At 45.7% G+C, this 20,277-nt stretch overlaps 3 protein-coding genes and 1 pseudogene across 7 annotated transcripts in view; 3 read left to right on the top strand and 1 right to left on the bottom strand.

The window, feature by feature from the left end:
- Positions 1-1,463: 1,463 nt before the first annotated feature.
- LOC121602222 (porphobilinogen deaminase-like) lies at positions 1,464-2,315 on the top strand (the record flags this gene model as incomplete). Its single annotated transcript, XM_041930971.1, is given in 4 exon segments — positions 1,464-1,624; positions 1,627-1,673; positions 1,675-1,992; positions 1,995-2,315. Coding segments are annotated over 4 exon segments (825 nt in total), but the record flags the coding sequence as incomplete, so codon positions are not given.
- A 25-nt stretch (positions 2,316-2,340) lies between these two features.
- On the top strand, positions 2,341-3,299 carry LOC121602221 (annotated as a pseudogene).
- A 278-nt stretch (positions 3,300-3,577) lies between these two features.
- On the bottom strand, positions 3,578-4,311 carry LOC121602226 (protein anon-73B1-like). Its single transcript, XM_041930980.1, is given in 3 exon segments — positions 3,578-3,917; positions 3,919-3,965; positions 4,048-4,311. Coding segments are annotated over 3 exon segments (267 nt in total). The 5' UTR covers positions 4,213-4,311; the 3' UTR covers positions 3,578-3,862.
- Positions 4,312-7,061: 2,750 nt separating this feature from the next.
- The window catches only part of LOC121602223 (alpha-protein kinase 1-like), a 33,193-nt gene continuing 19,977 nt past the window's right edge, over positions 7,062-20,277 (top strand). For 4 of the 5 annotated variants that reach the window (XM_041930974.1, XM_041930973.1, XM_041930972.1 and 1 more), the window contains exons 1-6: positions 7,062-7,377; positions 13,704-13,812; positions 14,051-14,406; positions 15,866-15,985; positions 16,982-17,076; positions 18,753-19,007. In XM_041930974.1, the coding sequence (XP_041786908.1) occupies positions 7,276-7,377; positions 13,704-13,812; positions 14,051-14,406; positions 15,866-15,985; positions 16,982-17,076; positions 18,753-19,007 (1,037 nt within the window). In that variant the 5' untranslated portion in view covers positions 7,062-7,275. The remainder of the gene's footprint in view (positions 7,378-13,703; positions 13,813-14,050; positions 14,407-15,865; positions 15,986-16,981; positions 17,077-18,752; positions 19,008-20,277) is intronic. The other variant, XM_041930975.1, reaches the window with a different exon arrangement.

The raw sequence follows: 20,277 nt of genomic DNA, 5'->3' as shown, positions 1-20,277 counted from the left end.
GGTTGGGTAGATATCTACCCCGTTGTGTCCACCAGAACGGGCTAGTCATGCTCACGAACTCCGCTTCTCCATCTCCGGACCCCGCGCTTACGCGACGCGCGATAACTGTGCTTGCTGTTGCGTTTGGCGATAAGAGTCTGTTATAGGCAGTTGCCATCAAACACGCACGCCCGGGGCCCGGCTCATGTATCTCAATTCAATACGATCGATCACATAGCACACACACACATATGCATTGATGCATATTCGATGTGAGCATTCCATATTGTTGCTAAATTATGCGACCGACCGACCGGGGACAGTACGTTCGTATCGGCACGTTTTTCCTCCCGTACACCGGCAGACACGTGTTGTTAACGCGTCTGAGAACGTTTTCTTCCAATGTTCCTCTGCTCGCGAGACACGTTCGGGGCAAGCTTTTAGTGCCGTACATTACGCGCCGCAACATTGCGATACATTTGCGCGATTGGCACAGCGGCCAGTAACTGCCCGACGTTGGCAAAGAGTGTTACGCGAGTGCGCACGGAAAACTTTGAGTAATGATTTGGGTGGACAAACGCGACATCCCATTGCCGACGCCGTGTTACGTCAGTCGTCAGTCAGCGGGAAGGAATTATGCAAATCACAGAGCGAATGTTAGAGCGGAGCGCCTTGTCATTACTTTCCTTTCCCTCCAGCGCGTTAGGAGCGTTATTGCTTAAACCGGTATTTTGTGGGATCTTTTTGATTTCTTCTTTTTTCTTCTTCTTCCTATGACCTTGGAAAGTTCACGACCGTTTTTGGTACCGTATTTTTTTGCCTTTCATAAATTTAGAAAGGCAGATATATTCGTTTCAAACCACTTCAGCATTGATTGGCAATATCAACTGTTGGTGCCCGTTCTTTCGCCTGATGCCCTCAAGACATTCCTGTTGCGAAGGTCAAGCAGCGCATAAATCCTACAACACTGTCTGTGTGCTACTTATGCCTGTCTGACTACTTGTTCGCCGATAGGCCCGATAGATTAAGGCAAGAAGAAATGCTCTCAAATGCGCATTCATGAATTGTTTCCATACGATGCCTATCAGCCAGTTCAGGGTAGGTTCAGGTTGTGGAGTTCGTGTATTGCAACACCTTTCTTCTGCTGGCGGCACACAATTAATGAACAAAGAGCACGGCAAGCCTCATTATCAACGGTAGAACTCAGCAAGCAGCAAACTTCTCCTGACCGATCCACCTGACTGCTCCAAACCGTTGCACCTGAAGATAAGAGGCTGGGCACTGGTCTAATTAAATGATTTCAACACCGCAATGCTGTTCGTCAGCTTTGGCATTGTTATGATAATATAATCTTGCAGCATATTCTCACCTTTACACTCTCGCTTCTTCTGCCAAAACACGATAAGAGGGAGGAACGTTATTTTTCTATGCCTTTGATGAGTTATTAATCTTAATATTATTTGTCTTCTTTTGTCCTTCTTCTTCTCCCTCCCCAAAACAGATACGATGACAACGGTCGGTGATCGGGTGCTGAACAAATCACTGCCCAAGATCGGCGAAAAGTCGCTCTTCACCAAGGACCTGGAGGATGCGCTCCGTACCGGTGGCGTGGACTTTGTCGTACACTCGCTGAAAGACTTGCCACCTCGCTGCCGCTCGGTATGGCCATCGGGGCGGTGCTGGAGCGCGAGGATCGCGCGCGACGCACTCGTGCTGAACGAGCGGCATCGCGGCTGCACGCTGGCAACACTGCCACGTGGCTCGATCGTCGGTACGTCCTCGCTCAGACGGTCGGCCCAGCTGGCGCGCTACTATTCCCATCTCGCCGTCTGCGACATCCGGGGCAACTTGAACACGCGGCTCGCGAAGCTCGATGCGGAAGCGTCCAAGTTTGCCGGCATCATACTGGCCCAGGCCGGGCTCGTCCGGATGGGGTGGAACAAGCGCATCGATCAGATCATCGAGCCGCACGAAATACTGTACGCGGTCGGGCAGGGTGCACTGGCCGTGGAGTCGTTCGTTCGAACGACGAGTACATACTGGGCATGCTCGGGAAGCTGTGCCATCTGGAGACGCAGTGCCGGATACTGACGGAGCGAAGCTTCCTGAAGACGCTCGGCGGTGGCTGCAGCGCTCCGGTGGCCGTACGGACCGACCTGAAACGTCGCTGGCGAGCTGTTGATGCTGAGGATGGATCGCCAGCGCGCAAGCGAGCCTCCCAGGACTCGTCGGACGAAAGCGGCAACGAACCATTCCAGCTCGTTGTGGAGGGCGCCGTCTGGAGCTTGGATGGTAAGACGGAGATCCGTACGAAGGGACTGTGGCGCTCGATCTGGCCGACAGTCGGGGGAGAAACGGTGAGCGGAAACCCCGTGGTGGGGAGGTGAAAAAACGCCGCCAGGAGGAGGAAAGCGCTTCCTCCTCCTCCAGCCCGGAAGCGGAACGTGTCTGCCCGATCGATCACGTGCAGCAGCAGCAGCAGCAGCGCAAGAAGAGTCCGGAAATTATTCGCGACAACGAAATACTGCTGCCCGGCTGCTCGAAGGACGGCGGTGCGCGGATGGATCTGTCCAAGTTTATCGACATTCACGGCGAGCTTTCAAGAAGTGTCCTTATTCGTCCGAGCTGACGAAGCTGGTAACGGACGCGAAGGTGGGCTCGGATCGGAATGGCAACGAGCTGGAGAGTGAGGGGGCGCCCGACCAGGGAACGCCGGACGGGGATGAGGTAAAGCCGACCGAAAAGGAGCAGGTCGATCTTTGCCCCAGCGCACGCTTCCCGGTCGGGCAGGAGGTGATGGGTGACTGTCCGTTCGTAAGCACGGAGGAGAAGGTCGATCTGGTGGCAGCATAGCCGTCGGACTGGTGTGCCCGGTAACGGGCAAAAAGCAGGACCATGACAACGGTGCGAACAATGGTGCTAATGAGACGAAAGCGGCACCACCACCGCTGACCGTGGCGGAACCGCTCGTAGAGAAGTGTCCGTTTCTCGCTTCGGCCAAGGTGCTCGATTACAACGAAAATCTCGATCGGCGCCAGATCGTGGAGCCGACGCTCAAGGACGACAGCGAGCATCTGTTCTGCGGGATGCACCGGCATGCGCACATCGAGCGGGAGGTGTTCGAGCGCTGCGAGAAGCTCGGCTACGATCTTGCCCGACCTGATCGCGAAGGGAGCGCTAGCGGTGATGAAGTGCGCCCAGAACGAGATCCACTCGAAGCTTACATAAGACGCGGTGGCGGGACTTTTCTTACTCGGTCTCTACTCTTTTCGCCAGTTCCTGTGTAGGCGTATGTTAATAGTTGCAAAGAAAAAGGACAACCCCGTTTGTAGCATAATTAGAGAGCAATTTTGTTTTTTTCCTGTCGTTCTACCGTTTTTTTTTTTTGGTTTCTGTTTTGATATCTAACGTACTTGCCCGTTCGTGGGGAGTATGACGTTGACCTGCCAGAAAAGTGCGATGTGTTATGTGTAAAGTTAATGAAAGAAACTGTTTTCTTTTGCAATATAAAGTCTTGTACTGGTAGACGGTGGATTTGTAAATGCCTCTTGAAGTTTGTGTTTTAAATTTCGAATATTGAAAGAACTGACCGCTTTGGTTTGTGATGTTAAATGTTTTTATAAGTTGACAATAAGTACACTGTTACATTTAGCCTCGGTTGGCTAATGAGTATTTTGTTTCACTACGGGATGGTAGTAGACGAAGATCTCGTTGAGCTTCCTATCGCTAAGTACGCAGTGAGATCGGTCGATGCCGAAGTCGCCCGATAAGATATCGATTAAAAGCTAAGGAAGGGACAAAACATCTAACACATCTCAGACTAGCGTTGGAATGCTATTAAAGTAGATTTTGCGTGGAAAGTGATCCGCAGGAGTGCAGCAGCTTAGCGGCGCTTCTTTTTGTCCTGCTTGCGGCTACGGTGGTACGGTCTTCTGGAGTGTTCTGTGGCGGGAGTGTTCCGAGCTAGAGTCTTCGCTGTCGTTGTTCTGAAAGCAGAGGAACGAACCCAATTTGTTAAGAATCAAACTGTACACTGTACTGCAAAAACACACCACACACACAGCTTACCTTCGGTGACCAACTTCCCGGTTCACCACTGCCACCGGACGAGTCGGGCAGGACGATGCACGCTGCCAGGCACACCATTTGGAAAATCGCCCCAACGTACAAACCGTACCGAATGACGGTGCCGAAGAAGTCTTCCTCGGCTATATTCACGAGCGTAGCGCTCATTTTGGTGTCGACAAACTGGAGCGGCCGAAGATTTGCTTTTACCCTTTGGTGAAAGAATCGATATCGATTTGTTTTGTTTTGCGTACTGTTTACGCAAAATCGTTTTCCCAAAGAGCAATGATGTCAGCAGTGCCAGCTGGATGGCAGCACTGCTCGAGGAATGACAGACAGAGTTGTCCTTTGAGCAGCTTATCCGACACGCGACATCCGACATTGAGCAAAGCCGCAACATGCTTGTGATTGATAACTTTTAACAATGTATAGATGGAGAATCGGAAACAAAACACTGTAAAGTAGAAATTTACCGTATGAAAAGGTCAAAATTTGCTCGGGCCTTGTAAGCAAAACGCAGGATTTTCTACAAGACCACACATCCAAAGCGCCACAGATTATTCAGTGCCACAAATCCACTAAATGACCACCACTAAACGGGTTATACACGGCTCACGCTCTCAACCTCGATCATTATTCAAATCTCATTTGCTTCTGAACAAATGATACACATTGTTTAGTATTTCAACAATCGTATCGCCGTTCTAGTTCTAGCGATGCATAATTTCAATGCGAAACCATACAACAGTACAGGCGGTCCCCGAGATACACGGTTAATGGGGACCGAAAACGGCCGCAAAATACCGCGTATCTCGAATTTCCGCGTAAGTCGAATCTCGTGATTTTCAGCCAAAATATCACTAATTTTCGAGCAATTTTTGCAAGTAGGGGGTGGTTTTCGCCACCATATTAATTATTTGATATGTTTCTACTGAATTGAACAGTTTTAAACCTTATTAAATAGTATTTTACATTCGTTCAATACGTAATTATTTGGTATTTCACAATGGATGTGTCAAATCAGTACAATTTGCTCAAAGAACTGTCAAATTTGGAAAACCGCGTATCTCCGAATCCGCGTATAAGAGGTACCGTGTATCTCGGAGACCGCCTGTACAGAGGGAATGAGAAAGCTCTCCTCCAATCGAGGAATATGCACTGGTTGGGTATCCCACCAACAGATGGCGTCACGAACTTTTTGCTAATTTTAGCATGCACGAGTCGTTTGCCTTCTGCTAAACGAAGTATTTTATATTCCGTTTAGGTTGATAGGTTGAGCCGTTTAGAACCAGTTAAGTGGTCGTTTAGTGGATTTGTGGCAGTTGGGAACAGCGCTTAAGCAGCTTACTTATGCCAGGGTCTGGGGATTATTTTTCTTTGTGTGTTTATTTTCAAGCAAGCGTCATCGATGAAATAAACAACAGGATTTTTTGTTTGTGTACATGAGTATATTTTGAAATCCTTAATATTCATGAATTATACAAAATGTCACACAATTACTGTACAATCACAATCACTTCACTGAATATTCCTCCTTCAATTAACTTAACTAGCTTGGGCAGCAGCAACGAGATGATTGACGGCACCAGTCTTTGACACTTTGACAAGGGCCACCTCGTACCAATGTTATGCATTAAAAAGCTATAAAGTTCCACGAAGTTGGGTACGCTTTCTTACCAAGCCTTCACCCAAATAGCCAACTCGTACTGTTTAACAGGCACATGGTACTCTTTGGAACTTTGCGGCTGATTAGCACTATGTGTAGGGTTCATGATGGAACTTGAATGCTTGTTAAGAAAGGGTACTGAACTTGGTGGAACTTTATAGCTTTTTAATGCATGACATCGGTACAAGTGGCTCTTGTCAAAGTGTCAAAGACGGACGCCGGCAATAATCTCATTGCTGCTGCACAAGTTAGATTCGTTAATTGAAGAATGAATATTGAGTGAAGTGATTGTGAATAATCAGTAAATTGTGTAAAATTTTGTGTTATTCATCAATACAAAGGATTAAAAAAAACATATGTGTTTAAACGAAATAAATCTTGTTGTTTATTTCATCGATGACGCTTGCTTGAAAATAAAACACAAAGAAAAATTATCCCTGGAATCGTGGCATAAGAAAGCTGCTTAGGCACTGTTTGAAAGACCCACATAGAACTTTGATGCTGTTTATCTACTGCAAAAGGCGAATTAGAGCAGCGATCTTTGGCATGCCAAAATGAGCTGCTTAAGCAATTCTGGCTATTTAAGCAAGTTCCATCGTGAATCATACACATGTATGGTTCCACCAAATACCGTTTTATCTCTTAATTACCCACAAAGTACGACATTGGAACGATTTTTCGTTAAACAGCCTCAAATCAGCTATGGAGTTCGAGCTGGCTATTTGGGTTTAGTTCGCCTGAACTTTTATTAGAAGTTACCAGTTAAAGAGCTTACTAAAAACATTCCTTATTTATGATTAAATTTTCCCTTTAACATCCACACGTTAAATAAAATATATGTATATTTTTAAACGACTGATTTTTCCCTGATGTTTGCCCATTTTACTCCATCCGTGACCGTACTGTCAAAAACTTGAAAGACCTCAATTGTCAAACTGAATCGCTGCATGGGTATTATTACCCGTTTTTCTTTGGGTTGTCGCCACCGCGGAGGCCTGGTTGGGTGAGTTGCCTCGAGTAAACGCATTAAGAAAAAATAAGTGGCCCATACTGGTCGATAAACGTACGAAGTCCACAAAAATTGGTGTGCTAATTTTGCGTTCCATCCCATTCGAGGTCAATTTGTGCATATCCGTGTGCAAGAGTGTGAAGAAAAAAAAGTGCTTATTATCTGCAAATAGAAATATCTTGAAAACCACAGCCTATTTTTACAACAATACTACTCAATTAGCCACTAGCAAAAGTGGAAAATCACCAGCAGCAGCAGCACGAGAAAGCAGCAATTGTGTGCGCGCGTGTGTTGTGTGTCTGTGCGTTCGTAGCTGAAAAAGAAAAGCAACCCCGCTCGTGTGTGTGTGTGTATGTGCACTGTGCAGGTTGTGTGTGCGCGAGTGTGTTTCTGTAGGTACACGTGTGTATGTGTGAAGTTTAATAGAAACGTGTAAATTGTGCGTGTGCAGAAAGTGGTGCAGACAGAGGCGCAGTGGGTGAAGTAACACGGAGCAGACGAAGGCAACATAGGAGCAGACAAGAAGGAAGGAGGCGAAGGAGCAGCAGCAGCAAAAATGCACACGTTCAGTGAGACAGGTTCAGTGCCTGCATTTCTGGCGAAACTATGGCGCCTGGTCGAAGACAGCGAGACGAACGATTTGATATCGTGGAGCACGGTGAGTGTCTGGAGTGGGGCGTGTTTTTGTTATTGATGTTACAATTGGTTTTACAGTGTGCCTGCTGCATTGGAAGCGCATTTGATATTAAATTGAAAGTGTGTTAGTGTGTGTATGTAGTATGTTTGCATGAGTGTGTATGTAGTTTTTTTTTCTGAAATGGTCGCCGTCGTCGCATAACTTTACCGTCGAATGAAAATAATCCGCCCGTTCATTTCGTACAGGTTTTCACTCACCTCCGTCTAGCGCAGTGTAAGTGATTGTGTGTGTGTGTGTGTGTACATGTACGTGCGTGCGTGCGTGAATGTGTGTACGTGTGTTTCGTGCCGCTCACGGGCGGCGGGTAGGCCTAACAAAATGGCCGCCATTTGTATGTTTTGTCGAAATAGCGATTGAGTAGCGCGGCGCAGCGCTGTTACCGTGTCGTTGTGTGCGACGTTTGTCGTTTGCCGTTTCGCCTCGCGGTCAATGGCTGCACGATCCCCGCGCGCGTACCATTCATTCGATCGATTCATCCACTGGTCGGGTCGCGTTCGTTCATTGGTTGTTGTTCATGTGGAGGGTTTTTTGTTCGGAAGTGTGTTAGATGGAAGGGTGGCTTGAAGGGGACAGACAGAGATAGAGAGCTATGAGAGGGTTGGTGCGATAATTAGCGCATTGCCGTAATAACACACACGGGCGTTTAAAAACAAAGCAACAGATGATAAATCCCAAACCATGTCGCGGTCGACCGTGCGGTCCAGTCTCGATATCCGATTAGCAGCATGGGAATTAAATGATTTGCCTCCCGTCCTTCGCGAATGCAGCGTGCATGCGATAATATGGTGTGATTTCAGTGCCATTCGGCCATTCCCCAAAACGGAAAATGAAATAAAATCGAAACGTGCGCGGAGTAACGTCGCCACAGCAATCGCCCTCATCACCGTTCGCCGATATTTGTCCTTCGACGGAGGTTGTTTCTGTTTTGCCGTCCTGTCACTATGTGCGTGCGCCGACCGCTTATGCGCTTATGTGTGCGTTCGTATCGTAATTGTGTTGGTGTGTGTGTAGGTAGTGGACGGAAGGGGGGGGGGGGGGGGGGGTGGGAGGGGCAGTTGCTCGATGCGTACGTCATTCCGATAGCAGCTCCCCCTTCACTCCCTTGTGCGCGAAAGGGATGCAGAAGGTTAACGTATGTGTCTTGTTCCTCCCCACTTTTTTTTCTATCTCAGGTCGTTCATTTTTCGGCTTTTGTGTTGTTGTTTTGACATTCACAGTGAGAAAGAGAGAAAGAACAGAGCAGGCTGGCTTGACGTCAGGATGCACCCGGTATTGTGTGTGTGTGTGTGTGTGTGTGTGTGTGTGTGTGTGTGTGTGTGTGTGTGTGTGTGTGTGTGTGTGTGTGTGTGTGTGTGTGTGTGTGTGTGTGTGTGTGTGTGTGTGTGTGTGTGTGTGTGTGTGTTTTGTTTATTCTTTTCATGGTACTTCGATCGACGCCGTCGTCGGATTGCATGGTAGAATTTAGTGTGTGGAAAGTAATGAGAAATATCACAGGGATGAATCATTAAAGTCCGGTTATTCTAACCTGTGATATAATAATTTTATACACCCTTCAGCAGCAGCACGGCACACTCGCGCTACCGCGCGCAGCTTTATTGCCCATCACTTTTACGTAACGCATCGTCGCGCTTTATTTGATTGTTACTTGTTATTCACCTTTTACCTCCTTTGTACAGTTTGGCTCAGGCACCGAATATACCCACAGGAGGAAGAGAAAAACGCACAACCAAAAAACTCTGAGAACCATTCCCCCCTCTGTCCCCGTGGGTGGCTATTTGTTCAGGTTTGGGTAGAATAGATGCAATTTTCACTGGAATTAGAGAAAGATTACAAAAATCTGGGTTCTGTTTGAACAAATGGTACAGATTTTCGTTGGGGGAGTGTTTGAACTTGATGAGGTAATGATTTTTTTCTTCAATTAGTTCTTGACGTAATACATCCTGCCTCTATCATGAAACGCGATATGATGTACTGTGAACTTAATTTTAATGATCGCAGTCGGTGTTCTTTTCGACGCAGCTTCAAGGAACTGGCGTTGACATTCAATCTCGGCAATGTTAATCAATTTATGAGAAAAAAAAATTACTCGTCCTCACGCCCACAAACACAAACACACACACGCACACAATCTGATCGATAAATCGACGAAAACAACAGCACAAAGGTGGTACAATAGCGAAGAGCCAACGTACCTTACCATTAGAGCGATGGGCCATCTTGCCGCCTGCCTTCTAGGAAAGGTATCCTTGGCAACCGCGAAATTGATTGCCATTAGTAGCACAGGCAAGACCATGATGGTGGAAGGTATGAAAGATTATGCTCTAGCATCGGCTAAGTTTATCCAATCGCAACTAATCACCATTATCCGCACCATCCCACGCACTGCTTTTCCGGATCAGTTTGTTTTCTCGCCCACGCTCAGATAAAATCATCCAAACAACAACAAGGTACAGCAAAATATCCTTCCTGTGTGCATGTGTGCAAGTAATTATTTATTGTACGCGGATACACAATTATGGGATGTGAATGTTACCCTACCATGCTATCCACTTTTTGCGCGTGAATAGTACAAGGATGACAAGTTGTTTTATTCGTGTAAATGTTTTTTTTTGCCCCGTCGACTTTGTTATGTGTCGCTTTGGGTGTGTAACCTTGCTCAGGGTCGATTTTAATTCTTAGTCTAACCTGCCTGGGTCTCACAACAGTGTAATGATTCACGGCACTTAGCTTACAGGGTTTTCAGCGGTTCTGATACCTTTTCACTTTCTGACATTTTCTCGATTCTTGCCCACGGATAGTGATCTAATTGCTTTTCAAGGGCACCTGGTTCAATAAGGGGGCCGTAGAATCAACTTACCATAACACACTAAAATGTGCCAAAATAATCAAAACCTCTGAAAACCCCTGTAATTGTAGACAAACAACAGCAACGGCAGCAAAACTTCTAGTACACATGTGATGGGATATTTGAAAATGATTTCAATTACATGTACAAAGCACTTATTTACGTGCATTAGTTTGGCCTGTGTATACCCACACCTGTCACAGTAGTGGGCTTCGGTTGGTTGACAAGCTCTGCCTACTGTTGCTACAGTAGTAATGCTGTCCCCCGCCACTTCGTTGTCAATTAATTACCGATCGGTTGTCGACATACCGTCATTAGTGTGGCGGAGAACAAGAAAACAGAAAACAGAAAACAGAACAAGAACGAATGATTCAACTTCAAATTAACGGGTGTTTTCGTTCGAATGTTTGTGCGTATGTTTGTGCTTTGTGCGCGTGTATGAATGCTGAATGCTTCTGTCGCGCCCGAGACCACGTGTAATGTATGCACAGCTTTTAGAGTGTAGATCTTAGCCCCTATCAAACCACAAATGGACAGGATATCTTATTGAGGGAGAAGAAGATAAGACGCAGCTGCTACCACTATAAAGGTGGTATGGATTTCGATCCTTTGCATCCTTGCCTCGCGTTCCCTTCTCGTCGCCGCAAAGGCTTTTGCGCTAGAACGCGTCGAACCAAGCGCGTCCGGCAGCGCATGTGTGGTTGGTTTTTGTTTTTGCTCGTTATGTTGTTTTTCTCGCGGATGGTCTCACAACGACAACGGCGGCCCATCGTCCGTCGGTGTACCGGTTTGCTGTGATTTTTTTCTTCCTTTTACTTTTACCTCACCCACTCACACAGCCAGTTAAAGATAATCATTTTAATGGGCACAGTGTGAGAGTGAAGTGGAAGGGGATGGTATAGAAGGCAGAAGGGAATTGTGTCGGACCAGCCCACCAGTGCCCAGATACCACACAAACACACCGAGTATAGGTTGATTACGTCGTTCCTCCGCGCACACACGCCACCTGATTTGCAGCAACTCTTTAACCGGTTGTTTGGTTGCCTTTTTATACATTCAAAGTAACCGGAGCAGTATGGATGGAATACTGTACTGATGTTATTTGATTTGAGCTTGGAATGTTTTGGCACGAGTAAAGGTTTATTATCCCACCTTACTTTACGATCACGATCATACTTGTTGATGCCGAATGGATTTTTTTTTTCATCTCAGCATATTTTGTGCGCTCCTCTATACTCTTGATTTAATATAAATAGTCTTCTGCCGCCATTAACTCCTCCTCCGCACACACAATCCATATCACATTCGGACGACGACGTGTCGCCGAAAAGCTGTCATCATGTGTGTTTGTGTGCACTGGTGTGTCGCGTGGTGGGGCTGGCACACACAGTGTCACGGTTTCACATCGACAGCGATACACCGCGCGCTCTCCGTGGTGGAGGGGATGGTGGTGACAAAGTCCCACCATTTGCTGAAATTCGTTGTTGTGCGCTTTTTCCCCTGCCGCCGTTTCCTAATGGTTGCTTTAGTAGTTCGACAAAAAGGAAAAAAAAGAAAGATTGCTCGCTTGATGCGTCTCGCGTCCGTCCACACGGCTTATCGCAGCTGCACACGATGTTATGCTGATTATGCTCGTGTGTATGTGTGTGTGTGTGTGTATGTTGTGGTGATGGTGGTGGTTTTGTGTCCAGGGCCGAAACAAATATGTGAGGAAACACCCGATTTTAGCTGAGTATAGACACCCATATAGCGCACATAACCATCATTTTTTTTATTGTTTGCTAACTGTAAACCTGCAATTCTAATCAATTTATTAACTTGCTCTCGCATTTTTACTTAGAGCTCTTGCCACTTTTTTGGATCCTTTTTTGTATGACATGATCACACAGGGTGCAAAGGAATAGTGTGCAAATTTTTACGACTGAACCACGTGGACGGCACAGTAGTAGGCATCGGTTAGAGTTTAGCTCCCCTGGGACGGGAAAGCGTGTGGCACGGCAGGTCTAACGATCGTCTTTGGCCGTCGAAAAGTTATGCTATTGTAACTGAAAAATTAATTAAATGTAGTGTGTATTTGTCTTTTTTTTGTATTATGAGTGTGGTTCGTAACGATTATGTTCAATAAACAGCAGCATTTAAACGCTAAAGAACAATTTAAATTTGCTTGAAATTTAGCGTAGTTTGCTTATTCTTATCATTAGTTGACTGAAACAAATAACAAATTTAATAGTAGTTATGTAATATCAAAGAACTCAGTGCTTATTCCATTATCAGAATGCAGGGATCGGCAATTATGTGAGGTTTTTAGATTTTTTGATAGCGGCTTATGGAAATACGAAAATAGGACCGTGAACATCATGAATATGAACCGTTAAACGGCAATCATTTAATTGGTATGCAAAATTTACTTAAAAAGGACAAGTGAAGTTAAATATTTATTAGACTGGCTGGAAATTATTTCCGGACAGTTGGTTACATGAGTTTAACTCATTAACCAATACATCGTTTCTTTGAAGGATCTTTGAAGAATCGTGATTGCAATCTAGAAAGATCTTTTCTCTAATAAGGATCGAAATAATTGGCAAGCAGCATATGGGTTGAAGATTGCATAGGACGAACCGTCCCAATATATCTTACATCCCATCGCACTAAAAAGGCTTCTCATCGTCGCCCGACTTCCCAGCGATGACTTTCGCTATTGTGGAGACGCGTCCGACGCGTAATAGAATTGTTCGTACCAAAACCACACATCATATCTCGCCGTTTCGGTTTGTTTTATTCCTTTTTTTTTGGAGAGGGGGTCCTCACACTGTGTTGCGCGTGTGTACTTTTTTTTTTGTTACTAGCTCATGTGCCCACAATTTGCGATTACACTTGAGAGGGGTCGGCCGTTTTTTTTTCGGAGGTACAGCAGATAATGTATCGCGCCTGTTTGTCGTTTTTTAACCTTCTTTTCTTGGAGGCCCTTTTCTCCCGACAAATTATCTCGTGCTACAATCTAATAATGGGAACCTCCCATGTCCAAAAGCGCTGCCGTCGTGTGCGCGCTTGCTTGCCATCTTCTTGCGTTTTTGAGAGCTACGCGCGAGGAAAAGGCGATAAGTAGTAGAAGGTAATACCTTTTTTTTGCTGTAGTTTTGTTTTTAAAAATATCGCTTCGCTGAACGCGTTGATAAGACCAAATCACGATTTAATCTCCTATTTGACTCATAATACATCGACCTGCCGGGGAATAGCGATGGAATGGTTTCCAGCAAGATGCCCATAAGGCATCCGGCAAATCCAATTTGGCAGTCACGTCAATAAAATTGCGAATGATTTCCTCAATTATTTATAGGTGGCTTCTTCTTTTATTTCTTTGTGGGCTCTTGTTTCTTGTTATTGTCGTTTGCCATCATACTAACGCAAAGCTGTTTTCCCTTCTGCTTCCTATTTTTTCCAGGATGGGCGAAGTTTCATCATCCAAAATCAGGCTCAGTTTGCCAAAGAGCTGTTGCCGCTCAACTACAAACACAACAACATGGCAAGCTTCATTAGGCAGCTGAATATGTGTAAGTGAGAAAGGCAAGAGGCGGCGAAGAGAAATCAATCGAACCGGAGTGGCAGTTGTTGTTGTTGTTGTTGTTGTTACCCGGAGGAGACCCTTCAATGTGGGTGTGGTTGGCTGCTGCTGCTGCTCTGTTGCACGAAAATAGCCAGCGACAACGCCCCCCGGCCTGACTTTTAACGGATGCGAACGGTAGCTGGTCGTTTCGTAGTAATGTGATTTTGATATTTTTCCAATTATAGATGGTTTCCACAAAATCACCTCGATCGACAATGGCGGTCTGCGGTTCGATAAGGACGAGATGGAGTTCACCCATCCGTGCTTTCAGAAGGATCACCCGTACCTGCTGGAGCACATCAAGCGCAAGATCGCGACGTCGAAGCAGCAGCAGCTGCAGGCCCAGCAGCAGGCCGAGGACAAGAGCGCCCTCAAGCTGGAGGCGGTCAGTCGCGTGCTGAGCGAGGTGAAGAATATGCGCGGCCGGCAGGATACGCTCGATTCGCGCTTCCAGACGATGAAGCAGGAGAATGAGGCCCTGTGGCGCGAAATCGCTATCCTGCGCCAGAAGCACCACAAGCAGCAGCAGATTGTCAACAAGGTGAGACTGCCCCGTCGAAGGAGGAGTAATGACGAAGCTGGTGGCTTTGGTGGAGAGAAACAGAGCAACAGCACTGCGGGGAGGGTAGAACGAACCGGACGAATCACGGCTGTTTATGCATTCTGGATCTGGATGAATTTATTAGGAGTTAAATTTTTGTCGGCCATCGTTTGGGTGGGAGACACACGATTTCATACCGCATCCCGGTGTACGGCAAAGGTGGTGGAATTTGAATATTTTAATTTTATGGTAATACTGTCACCCCCTCAGCTTGGGCTTCGTTTGTCACGCCCGAGTTCTTTACCGGTACCGTATGGCATAAGATATCGGGGAAAAGCAATCCTTTTCCTAACATATGAAAGTAAGTTATTTATTTATTCGCCGCACCGGAATCTGCTGGTGCGTTTGCCGCTTGCCGTTACTGCTTGTTCTGCTGCGGCCGGGTCTGTGTTGATCGCTGTCAGGCCTTCGTGAAATGAAGCCACTGGTGCACTGGTTTTGATGATCCTGTTGCCCTGCCAGCAGCTGGGCGAATAATGGGTGTATAATTTTTTTCGGACGAATAATTCTTTAGATAGTAGGGTAGAGCTCATACGCGCGCTGTCCTTAAACACTCCTTACCGACCCTTGGTTTGGCGCTGTCGCCGCCGGGTTTAGCAAACCAAATGCAGCGATGGTTTGTGGAAGTAATATTATAAAAGAAGCCCTTCTTACCCTGCGTGCACATTACGCTGCGTGTCCTGCTCCGTTTCGCTTCCTACGCCTATGGGGCGATGGGGTCATCACGAGTGTGGTGGGCTGCTGTTGAGCCTGACATGGTTTCAACACGATTGCTCCACCATGTTGCATTGCTGTTAATGTTAGCGATAATATTGCGGAGGTAGTTTTTTTTTGCCGTGCTGTTTTACGCTCTAAATAGCTTCCTGAGTTCGATGTCGCTAAAAGATTGTCATCTGCGGTGGCCAATCATAAAGTGAAGGAGGGGGAAAAAATGGTCGACTTACTTTAAACCTACCAATGATAACGCACCCGAGGCCGATGACGACTGATCGTAGGCAACTCATGTACAAACAAGAGTAATGCGATCTGATTATTTTTATGGGGTCGTTTTTTGTTATTGTTTTACTGGAAATTCAAATGTAGGACTAATTCGAAACAAAAATGGCTTCAATGCAAGGAAAAGTTACTAGAATTAAAACGATCCTTCGTCTATATTGATTCTATTAGACAACTTGCAGTAACCATCTGGCAGGGAGTTCATTAGATTACTGTTATTATCCGGCGCTACAACCGCTTTGCGGTCTTGGCCTGCCTCAGTAGTGTCCGAAACCGCTCACAGTCACGCGCCTTCGTCTGCCAGTCCCTTTCCCCCGTAGATTACTACAAATTAAATTGTTAAATTGTTGTTCAATACAGGCGAAACAATACGTTATAACCAACTTTTCGCTTTCTATTCCAGCTCATTCAATTCTTGGTGACGATCGTGCAGCCATCCCGCAGTGGACTGGGCTCCATGAACAATGGAAGCAACAAGCGTCGCTTCCAGCTGATGATCAACGATGCGCCGCAACAGGCAAAGGTAAGAATTGGTTTTGTGGAGCGGTCATCGGATGATTGCACGATAATCCCTAGGCATAATGAAGAAAATCCCCTCAAACTGGGACAGACATGAATATTCCTCTCTGTTTCGGTTACTAAGTTGTTTGTTATTGGCACAGCTGCAAGTATAGATCGACGATTAATTCAATCCATCCTCTTCCGAGCCTCTGTAACAGGATAAGTTGGTATGATCTGTTTTGAGCCAACATGATTCTGGCACGGAATAGTCTGTTATAGGTTTGCATTCGGCCTGCCCAAAAAAAAAACATGATATTCTCGAATTAGGAACTGTTGATGCAATTGTGACCGTTCGCTGTTACGGCGATCGATCGGAATAGCTATCAATAAATGTGTTTTAAATCTGTTCGATCTTTGATCCTAACGTCAAGATCGCGTATGCCTTTGCAGTACAGGGCCAGGGCATATTCTACCGCAATAGTTGCACGGGAGGCCCGTACAGCCCGGTCTGCCTACTAATTAATGGTGATTTGCGTTAAATGGGCGTCGCGTTGTGTCATGTGATGTGACCGAGGCCGGTGATGTGTACCGCTGAACGTTCGGTTGGATCATCGATAATGCATGATGTGTTCCGCCAACACCGCAAGCTCGCCTGTGCTCAGCTCATGGATAAAGCATCCCTCTACTAGTATCTGCTGCCACTTCAAGAAGCTGCGGACGTAATGGATATTAGATAGCGCCCTGCTGGCCCCTTCTCCCGAGGCATTATTTTGTCTACCGCCCCACAAAGCCAGCTTGCGATCGATTACACCGCAGAACTTTATACTTTCCACACCGATCACCGATCATCACCTTACTCTTACCTCGCCCACTCGTACCTACTACTACACTCGTGTGTGTTTTTCTGTGCGCTCTGACGCATGGAGGGCAACAATCGGGCCGTTGTTATATGAGAAGGATCTACGACGCGAATGATTCAATGTTTTCACCCTTTTTTTTTCTTCAATTCTACTTTCAGCTGAAGAAGTCCGATTACGACGATGGTGGTGCCACGATCGAGGAGCTAAACGAAGCGCTCGAGGAGGTCGCGTACGCCAATCAGCAGGAATTGTTGTAAGTTAATGCTCGTCGGCGCATGCCCCGGTTTGTTAAAGCTTCCTTTTGGTTTTCGTTTTTTTTTTTGTTGCTGTGTACTCCCCTGCCACTGTGTGCTGCTGAGAGAGTGGCAGGATTAATAATACGTTTGGCAAGAGCAGAAGAAGATATCTATTTCCCATGCCACACATGCAGGTCTCATACGGGGCTCGGGTAGGACTAACACAATACATATTTACGAAAGAGAGAGGGGATTCAACGGAGTAACATCGATCGCGGGGCTGTCGATGATTCAAATCATTCTACTTCCGTATGTGTATGTTTCACGTGACCTGTCTGTGTGTGTGTGCGGTCCAGTCTGGGAGGCTCCAGGTGGGCATGTGCGTGCCACCAACCCTAAGGGTTATGCAATTTACCGATTGCTCATCACTTGCTACACGCGGCTACCGTCTCAAAACCAATTTCTGAACTCTGAAAGTTAACGGCAGCCACACACGCAATCGGTTTCGGTGCACCGTGAAAATGGTTTTTCGTGAGAGAGTAATGGCGTAGTATTTTTAAATTCCTGTTCTGCGCCACATTGAATCACATATGTGTGTGTTGTCAGCTCATCTGAAATTCACCCAACACACTGTATGCAGCTCAACATTTCTCACCTCGCTCCCCGGGTGCACATCCAATAAATCATGCGGTTCGGATGCAGCTGTGCAGAGTAGATGTAGCTGTATAAGATATTATTGCATTATTATCATTGCTTCTGTTCTGCAATCAAATGAAATGCTTTTTCTCCAATTGCTGTGCAATTATAATGCGTTGTTTAAATTGCAGTTTTTTTAACCTTTCGTCGCTAGTGTGTCGTCCTGTTAGTGTTATGTTGTATTCATTAATTACAATTATGTGCTTTCCCCCCCTCCCTTTTTTTGTTGTGTTGATTTTGCATGCTCCGTATGGTAGTTTCGTGCCCAGTAGTGTGTTGTTTTTTACCCTTTTTTGTGGCTTAGTCCGTTTCATTCCTTTATGCATGAAAGATGTTTCCTAGTCTGTTTTACATCTGTAGTCTTCTAAGATCGTGTGTTGATGTGCTTACCCAGGTATCGCAATTTCACTCTGTCAGTAGCTATTCTTTCTAGCGAGCAGAACTCTTCTTAAAGTGCGCCTTAGTCTTTAGTGCTTGCATTCTGTCCAACTTTACTTAGCCTTTTTGTCGTTTGTCAGTGCTTTAACACCACTTTTCTGTTTGTATTTAGAAGCGTATATATGTTTAATTTAGCTAATTCGATGCTAGCCAAAATGTGGTTTGCATAAACTACTGTGGCCTGATTTGACCTGAATTGACGCTTTGTTTTTATGCGATGCATCCATATTTGGTGTATTATTTAACTACGAAACATGAACATGGAAACTTTCTCCTTTTTGTTTTTGCTACCGTTTCTTTCAATGTGCAATCTGTGTGCAGTATGAAGTGATTCGGCTGTTCGAGAACCACCTTCCTTTAAAACATAGATAATTAATATTATCTGCTGGCGGGCATCGCGTCACTATCGTCGACCCGAACCTCTAATGCATTCCATTTGTTGCTGTGTCAATAGGATTGTTTCTTCTTTTGTTGTTGTTGTTGCATTCTTGTTTGTTCTGTTTTTCGGATAGTTTATTTTACCTTTTCAATGTACCCTGCCCTCTTTCCTCTTCTTCAGGTCAAAGCAAGACAAGGGCAAGAAACATGTTGTTCCCATCGTAACCGGTCAGATTGTTCGCACGTCTCGGTCCGCCGATGATGCGGGAGCTAATACGTCCACTTCCTCCTCCGCCTCGGGTTCTGCCGTTGTTGGGAAGAGCGTAAAGCCGCCTGGCGGCAACAGTGTCGGTAGTGTGATCTTTAAGAAACTGAACGGCGTTAGCGTTGTTAGGAAGGAGAAAAGCTCGCCAAGCGACCAAACGAAGGGGACCAGGTAATGATGCGAAAGCAACATAAACACACCCAAACTGTATGTTTCCCGCCACCCCAATCCCGATATCGTGTTCCTTCCTCCAAACTTTGTTTTATTCTGGTCTCTCAACAGGAAAGCGATAGCATATTGTTTTTTGATTCAAATTCTTACTTACTGGTTGTTTTATTTATTTGTCTGTGTTTGAATCGAGCACGGACCAATAAGAATTTGCGACAGTAGTGTTTTGTTTTTCGAAGCAAACCTAAAATGTACTATCGATTGATGGGATGTGGTGGGTTTGTCATTTTCGTTTTAACGTGTTAACCGTTCTCCGCTGGTAGGTTTAAGGCTTGACTAGGATATAAAAAGTTACATATTTCTTATTCGGTATTTTCAAATTAATACTCGTTGTACCTCATCACATTACTATTTGTTGTATTTTCATGCATCCATAAACTATCATTGGTATTCTTTTTTTTTACAACTCATTTTTGAGATTGGTGTCACTGAAATTTTCTCCAAACAGTTATGTTGTCTTTTCCTTCCATTGATTGGTTCACTTATGCTCATGGTGGATCAATGCAATAAGGTTTCTGTTTTCGTTTCTATACCAGATACAGCTCGTTTAATTCCTTTCCAACATTTAACACACTTTGTAAATGTTTCGCAAGGACATCGAAAGCGTAAAATGCTGAGAGATGAAATGTTTGGAGCAGTGATTGGCGCATTTTTTCTCACAATAGCGTGTGTTTGTGTGTGAGTGTGTGTATGTGTGAGTGTGCGTATGTTTAATTTTAACAACAATTATGTGCCACATCCCTCTCAACAACTATTATCTACATACATTGGCAAAACCTAGACTTTTCTAGCCAAGTTTTTCATCACATCGCCCGAGGACAAACGAGAGCATCCTCATGGCGCGGTAGGAAGATAAAACACACAGGATGACGACGATGAAGACGACCTCTCGAAGCATCATACAATTTACGCAATAGAAAGGGAACGAAAGAGCAACCTTGTCAATAGCTGACGCGCGACTGTTGTTTGTGTGTGTTTACGATAGGATCGTCCTCTCGTCCTCTTCACTGCATTTCTCCTACTGCCGGGCGACGGCTGCTTCTTACGGAAGGAGGGTGTTGTTTACCAACAGCGGTTCTAGTTTGACAGATGCGTTGTGGTGAAGTGAGAGAGAGGGACAGGTAGCACAGGCGAAACAAACACGGGCGAAATAGAGAGAGTAGGAATGGTTCATCCCGAAGGAGCTTCGCGTGCAACGGATGAACCTGCGCAA

This window comes from Anopheles merus, unplaced genomic scaffold, assembly GCF_017562075.2.
Source record: "Anopheles merus strain MAF unplaced genomic scaffold, AmerM5.1 LNR4000363, whole genome shotgun sequence".
NCBI classification, from domain to species: Eukaryota; Metazoa; Arthropoda; class Insecta; order Diptera; family Culicidae; genus Anopheles; species Anopheles merus.
The sequence above is the reverse complement of the archived record's forward strand: the minus strand, read 5'-3'. Positions and strand labels throughout refer to the sequence as shown.